Genomic DNA, 7,500 nt, shown 5'->3' with positions numbered 1-7,500 from the left:
GGCAAGGCCGTGTAGGTGTGGCCAGGTAGGTGTAGGCAAGGCCGTGTAGGTGTGGCCAGGTAGGTGTAGGCAAGGCCGTGTAGGTGTGGCCAGGTAGGTGTAGGCAAGGCCGTGTAGGTGTGGCCAGGTAGGTGTAGGCAAGGCCGTGTAGGTGTGGCCAGGTAGGTGTAGGCAAGGCCGTGTAGGTGTGGCCAGGTAGATGTGGCCAGGTAGATGTGGCCAGGTAGATGTGGCCAGGTGGGTGTAGGCAAGGCCAGGTAGGTGTAGGCAAGGCCAGGTAGATGTGGCCAGGTAGGTGTAGGCAAGGCCAGGTAGATGTGGCCAGGTAGGTGTAGGCAAGGCCAGGTAGATGTGGCCAGGTAGGTGTGGCCAGGTAGGTGTAGGCAAGGCCAGGTAGATGTGGCCAGGTAGGTGTAGGCAAGGCCAGGTAGATGTGGCCAGGTAGGTGTAGGCAAGGCCAGGTAGATGTGGCCAGGTAGGTGTAGGCAAGGCCAGGTAGATGTGGCCAGGAAGGTGTAGGCAAGGCCAGGTAAATGTGGCCAGGTAGGTGTAGGCAAGGCCAGGTAGATGTGGCCAGGTAGGTGTAGGCAAGGCCAGGTAGATGTGGCCAGGTAGGTGTAGGCAAGGCCAGGTAGATGTGGCCAGGTAGGTGTAGGCAAGGCCGTGTAGGTGTGGCCAGGTGGGTGTAGGCAAGGCCAGGTAGGTGTGGCCAGGTAGGTGTGGCCAGGTAGGTGTAGGCAAGGCCAGGTAGATGTGGCCAGGTAGGTGTAGGCAAGGCCAGGTAGGTGTGGCCAGGTGGGTGTAGGCAAGGCCAGGTAGGTGTGGCCAGGTAGATGTGGCCAGGTAGGTGTAGGCAAGGCCAGGTAGATATGGCCAGGTAGGTGTAGGCAAGGCCAGGTAGGTGTGGCCAGGTGGGTGTAGGCAAGGCCAGGTAGGTGTGGCCAGGTAGGTGTGGCCAAGTAGGTGTGGCCAGGTGGGTGTAGGCAAGGCCAGGTAGGTGTGGCCAGGTAGGTGTGACCAAGTAGGTGTGGCCAGGTGGGTGTAGGCAAGGCCATGTAGGTGTGGCCAGGTAGATGTGGCCAGGTAGGTGTAGGCAAGGCCAGGTAGGTGTGGCCAGGTAGGTGTGGCCAGGTAGGTGTGGCCAGGTAGATGTGGCCAGGTGGGTGTGGCCAGGTAGGTATAGGCAAGGACATGTGTGTGTCACTCCTCCCCTCTTACCTGTGGGCCAATCGCAGGACGAAGAGCTCCAGGAAGGCGGAGTCTATGAGAAGGTTTTGGTCATCGCCGTGAAGCTCATTGAAGCCGGGTAGCCGGTCGGCCCAGCAACGCGTGGTCTCCATGGAGATGGTGAGCAGCCTATAGAAGAGCTGTATGTACTGGGTGTCAGAGGAGGAGGAGGGGGCTTCCGCCGCACTGAACTATCGTACAGAAAGTGAGAGGGGAAGGAACGTTGTGGGTTAGAGATCAAAGGTTGGGTTGGAGAGAATGAGAGAGAGAAAGAGAGAAAGAGACAGAGACACACAGAGAGAGAGAGAGGCAGAGAGAGAGAGAGACACGGAGAGACAGAGACAAATAGAGAGAGACACGGAGACAGACACAGAGACAGAGAGAGAGCAAGAGAGACAGGGAGAGAGAGACAGAGAGACAGATACACAGAGACAGAGACAGAGAGACAGAAAGACAAAAAGAGAGAGAGACAGAGAGAGAGACAGAAAGAGAGAGACAGGGATAGAGACAGAGAGACAGAAAGAGAGACCGAGAGAGACAGAAAGACAGAGACAGAGAGAGAGAGAGAGGCAGAGACACAGAGACAGAGAGAGAGAGAGAGAAAGAGATAGAGAGAGAGAGAGAGATGTAGCCCACCTGGCTGTAGTCCAGTTCCCTGGGAGTGCAGTGTGAGTAGGCCCTGAGCAGAGCAGAGAGCAGGCTGAGGGGAGGCGAGGGAGGCGAGGACTCCGCCTGCAGTGGGCTCTTTGGTTTGGAGGGCAGACGACCTCGACGGCCCTTCAGGTTGTCTGTACGCACCACTGAGGAGAGACCATAGAGAGAGACAGATCAGATTTCAGACAGGAGAGAGAGAGAGAGATCAGATTTCAGATAGGAGAGAGAGATCAGATTTCAGACACGAGAGAGAGAGAGAGAGAGAGAGAGAGAGCAGATTTCAGACAGGAGAGAGAGAGAGAGAGAGAGAGATCAGATTTCAGACAGGAGAGAGACCAGTACCACATTAGAGGGAGAAAAAGGGTGAGGATAGCAGGTATGGCTCATTTTGGTAAACTACTGATGAAAGATGAAAATCCCAGTCCCATCCTTCCCACTGTTCCACCATTCCCATTGTTACTGGCCAGCAGAGGGCAGTGGAGCTGTTTGAGAGTTACTGTGGGAGAGTTTCTGTGTGAGAGTTACTGTGGGAGAGTTACGGTGGGAGAGTTACTGTGGGAGAGTTACCGTGTGAGAGTTACTGTGGGAGAGTTACCGTGTGAGAGTTACTGTGGGAGAGTTACCGTGTGAGAGTTACTGTGGGAGAGTTACTGTGGGAGAGTTACGGTGGGAGAGTTACTGTGGGAGAGTTACCGTGTGAGAGTTACTGTGGGAGAGTTACCGTGTGAGAGTTACTGTGGGAGAGTTAGCGTGTGAGAGTTACTGTGGGAGAGTTACTGTGGGAGAGTTTCTGTGTGAGAGTTACCGTGTGAGAGTTACTGTGGGAGAGTTACTGTGTGAGAGTTACCGTGTGAGAGTTACTGTGTGAGAGTTACCGTGTGAGAGTTACCGTGGGAGAGTTACTGTGGGAGAGTTTCTGTGTGAGAGTTACCGTGTGAGAGTTACTGTGTGAGAGTTACCGTGTGAGAGTTACCGTGGGAGAGTTACCGTGTGAGAGTTACTGTGGGAGAGTTACTGTGTGAGAGTTACTGTGGGAGAGTTACTGTGGGAGAGTTACTGTGGGAGAGTTACTGTGGGAGAGTTACGGTGGGAGAGTTACTGTGGGAGAGTTACCGTGTGAGAGTTACCGTGGGAGAGTTACCGTGTGAGAGTTACCGTGGGAGAGTTACCGTGGGAGAGTTACCGTGGGAGAGTTACCGTGTGAGAGTTACTGTGGGAGAGTTACCGTGGGAGAGTTACCGTGTGAGAGTTATCGTGGGAAAGTTACCGTGGGAGAGTTACCGTGGGAGAGTTACAATGGGAGAGTTACTGTGGAAGAGTTACTGTGGGAGAGTTACCGTGGGAGAGTTACCGTGGAAGAGTTACTGTGGGAGAGTTACTGTGGGAGTTAGAGGGTGACATTAAATCAGGACTCCTGAGGGACCCACGGATTGTGTGGGTCCTAGAATCAGTAGGAGATGCCAGTCTGTGTGATTTTCACAGCTTAAGACCTTGTCTTACCAAAGCAAAATGTGTGCATTGGGCGTGTGCACCTGTGTGACTGCTGTATAGGCCAGACCATTACCGGCCAATCACACCATCATTAGAGATACACACCATGGAGACCAGGGGTCAGATTTACCTTATTAGAAGATGTGTTCTATAGGAACATGAGCTAACGGGACTGATTGTGATCGTGCACGAGAGTTCGTGTGTGAGTGTGTTCCTACCCTCCTTCACCATGCCGACACTGAGGCACTTCTGGAAGCGGCAGTACTGGCAGCGGTTGCGTCTCCGTTTGTCCACCGGACAGTTCTTACTGGCCAGGCACACATACTTGGCATTCTTCTGCACCGTACGCTGTGGGGACACATACACAGAACAAGTGAGTGTGTGTGAGAGAGAGAGAGAGGGAGAAAGTGTGTGTGTGTGTGTGTGTGTGTGTGTGTGTGTGTGTGTGTGTGTGTGTGTGTGTGTGTGTGTGTGTGTGTGTGTGTGTGTGTGTGTGTGTGTGTGTGTGTGTGTGTGTGTCTGGATCAGCCACCACGGACAGGAAGAAGGGACACAATCAGCCACCAAACACTTGATTTATTTAATTCAGTTTGTGTTTTTTTCTCTCCGGTGGAGAACAGAGGAGGAAGCTCGCAGGTCACATTTTAATTACGTGCTGAAAGACGGCGGTGACATCAGGATAATTAGATCAAATTAATTTCCCGACATGCCTCGCCTGCAGGAGGGACAATTTTATTAGCGCGAGGGGGATGACAATAGGCATGAGCGCGTGGCGTGCCGCGGCGGGTCCCGCGAGACAGGGGACGGCGGCCGCGGAGCCGCGTGATCAGATTGTTTGTGAAGCTGGCGGGTCAGCTCTAGTGGCACCTCCGGGGCCTCGCGCATCGCGCCTCTCAATGGGCCCCTCGGGATCTGTTTTCTCCTCGGCTGGCTCGCGCCATTATTACTGACCTTATTAAAATGAAATCAGAGACGGCCCTGCGCGCTCCCTGCACAGAGGAGAACAATATTATTATGACAGTTTATTGAGTTGTCCATCTATCCCCATGCACGTGCCAGGCTAATGGAGCGAGTCTGATCAGTAGGGCAGCCTACTGTGCCTGCTCTGATCCTGCTGAGACACTGGGAGAGCTGCCCACGGACAGTCTGGCTGTGTGCATGTTGGTGGTAAAACACACAGCAATTAAAGAGCTAAAATAAACAACTTCACCATCTGCATACGCAGTAATGACAGAGTCATTTAATCAATGCAAATCTTTATATTTGCAGTCGTTACATTTCAGTCTCCTGTTTGGTGACACTGACTGGTCTGGTTAACCAGTTCATAGTGTCAGGGAGCGCACGCCAGGTTAAACTGAGACCAACAAACTGCTTTAAAGGATCCTTTTATTAGAGGTAAATAATGGAACCCTTTGGTTCCTGAAGATGTAATGAGTCTCTGTGTAACTGTCTGAGATGGGCCGGCTCTATAGGGTCCCTCACCTCCTTCAGCGCCTCTAAAACACATCAAAACAAATCAATCCAATTAGGAACCCCTCGCGCCACACATGCCTGGTCCCCCGGGAGACCAATAACACACCAATTATTCCATATGCTCCGGCGCGAGGCCGGAACCGTGGCGTAATGGAGGGCGTGCGGGAGGAGAGGGGTTGTCATGGCGCCCCTGATTGCTCCGATGTCTCGCTCTCATCTCTCTTAAACGGTCAATGACCCATGCATGCAGGGATAAGTTGGTTATGGTCATTATTGAGGCTAATGTGGTTGAAGAGAATTGCATCCTTTTAGGCTTTAAGTTAAACACGATGATGCACTTAATAACAGCTGTCTGAGGCTGAAGCACGATGGCTGGACAACATCAAATACATGATTTATAAGGGACCACTGCCTGTTTAATAATAAAATATATTATTCTGTTCATGTAAGCTTTATTATTAAATATGCCTCGTAGTAATTAAAGAAATCTCCATCATGATATGATTTACATGATTTACATTGACAATTCATGGAAGTGTAGAATTGTTCGATTGCAATAATTTGAATATTCTACTTAGGTAATGTTGTTATTCTCAGTGTACACGTCAGAGGCAGGTTTGACCACTTTGAAGGTATACAAAAGAGGTATTGATTTTGGGGTGACTCATCTCTTTAAAACATTGATTTTGGGGTGACCCATCTCTTTAAAACATTGATTTTGGGGTGACCCATCTCTTTTAAACATTGATTTTGGGGTGACCCATCTCTTTAAAACATTGATTTTGGGGTGACCCATCTCTTTAAAACATTGATTTTGGGCTGTCCCATCTCTTTAAAACATTGATTTTGGGGTGACCCATCTCTTTAAAACATTGATTTTGGGGTGACCCATCTCTTTTAAACATTGATTTTGGGGTGACCCATCTCTTTAAAACATTGATTTTGGGGTGACCCATCTCTTTAAAACATTGATTTTGGGCTGTCCCATCTCTTTAAAACATTGATTTTGGGGTGACCCATCTCTTTAAAACATTGATTTTGGGGTGTCCCATCTCTTTAAAACATTGATTTTGGGGTGACCCATCTCTTTAAAACATTGATTTTGGGGTGACCCATCTCTTTAAAACATTGATTTTGGGGTGACCCATCTCTTTAAAACATTGATTTTGGGGTGACCCATCTCTTTAAAACATTGATTTTGGGGTGACCCATCTCTTTAAAACATTGATTTTGGGGTGACCTGTTCCTTTAAGATGTTGATTTAGGGTGGAACAATTACTTTAAGGATTCTAGAGACTAATCTGTAAACGGGACGTTAGAGATCTGAACTGTCTGTCTGTCTGTCTGTCTGTCTGTCTGTCTGTCTGTCTGTCTGTCTGTCTGTCTGTCTGTCTGTCTGTGTGTGTGTGTGTGTCTGTGTGTGTGTGTGTGTGTGTGTGTGTCATTTGTAGAGTGGCGTTCTGTTATGGCCACAGGTAATACAGCTAACTCACTCATCCCTGATTCTCTACAGACCTGACTGACGCACTCACACACGCACGCACACACACGCACGCACGCACACACACACACACACACACACACACACACACACACACACACACACACACACACACACAAACACACACACACACACACACACAGAGGGGGTAGTTAAAACAGACTGAGACATAACATTTTATTAAGAAATGTGGCAGATCACAGATGAGGTGACCTCAATCATATTATCAGGCCTGTTGATCCCTGACCTCATCGCTTGATTAAGATAGAGGTGGCTGGTCAGAAAACTCCCACTGAGTACAATGATCCATGTCAGTGTGTGTGTGTGTGTGTGTGTGTGTGTGTGTGTGTGTGTGTGTGTGTGTGTGTGTGTGTGTGTGTGTGTGTGTGTGTGTGTGTGTGTGTGTGTGTGTGTGTGTGTGTGTGTGTGGATCAGCCACCATGGACAGGAAGAAGGGACACAATCAGTTAGTGTTGGATAGATGGAGTCAGTAGATTGGATATATGACTTTTGATATGGACTGATGGAGTTAAACACAGGTAACTCATTAATCATCGTACCAAAGTCATCACCCATGCAGTGGAAATTCATAAGCATGTCATTATCATGTCATAATAATTCCGGAATATGTTAGATACCTGACCAATCGACACTTGAATGAATGATAGGGGCCGTGTCCATAGAACTAGAATGACTAGAAAGGGGATTCATTATGATTCTATATTATGGTTCTACGTTATGGTTCAACAATATGGTTCTACATTATGGTTCTACATTATGGTTCAACATTATGGTTCAACATTATGGTTCTACATTATGACTCTACATTATGGTTCTACATTATGGTTCTACATTATGGTTCAACATTATGGTTCTACATTATGGTTCTACATTATGGTTCTACATTATGACTCTACATTATGGTTCTACATTATGGTTCTACATTATGGTTCAACATTATGGTTCTACATTATGGTTCTACATTATGACTCTACATTATGGTTCTACGTTATGGTTCTACATTATGGTTCTACGTTATGGTTCTACGTTATGATTCAACATTATGGTTCTACATTATGGTTCTACATTATGGTTCTACATTATGACTCTACATTATGGTTCTACATTATGGTTCTACATTATGACTCTACATT

At 48.5% G+C, this 7,500-nt stretch overlaps 1 protein-coding gene across 5 annotated transcripts in view; it reads right to left on the bottom strand.

Moving 5' to 3' along the window:
- Positions 1–7,500, bottom strand: part of LOC110534158 (putative nuclear hormone receptor HR38) — a 33,195-nt gene that overhangs the window by 8,434 nt on the left and 17,261 nt on the right. For all 5 annotated transcript variants that reach the window (XM_036966896.2, XM_036966901.2, XM_090230673.1 and 2 more), the window contains 3 exons: positions 3,591–3,720; positions 1,864–2,027; positions 1,219–1,418 (listed from right to left, as the gene is read on the bottom strand). In XM_036966896.2, the coding sequence (XP_036822791.2) occupies positions 1,219–1,418; positions 1,864–2,027; positions 3,591–3,720 (494 nt within the window). The remainder of the gene's footprint in view (positions 1–1,218; positions 1,419–1,863; positions 2,028–3,590; positions 3,721–7,500) is intronic.

The sequence above is a fragment of the Oncorhynchus mykiss genome, chromosome 3 (assembly GCF_057628025.1).
Source record: "Oncorhynchus mykiss isolate SJ-2025 chromosome 3, ASM5762802v1, whole genome shotgun sequence".
NCBI classification, from domain to species: domain Eukaryota; kingdom Metazoa; phylum Chordata; class Actinopteri; order Salmoniformes; family Salmonidae; genus Oncorhynchus; species Oncorhynchus mykiss.
This window is presented reverse-complemented; position numbering and strand designations above follow the sequence as displayed.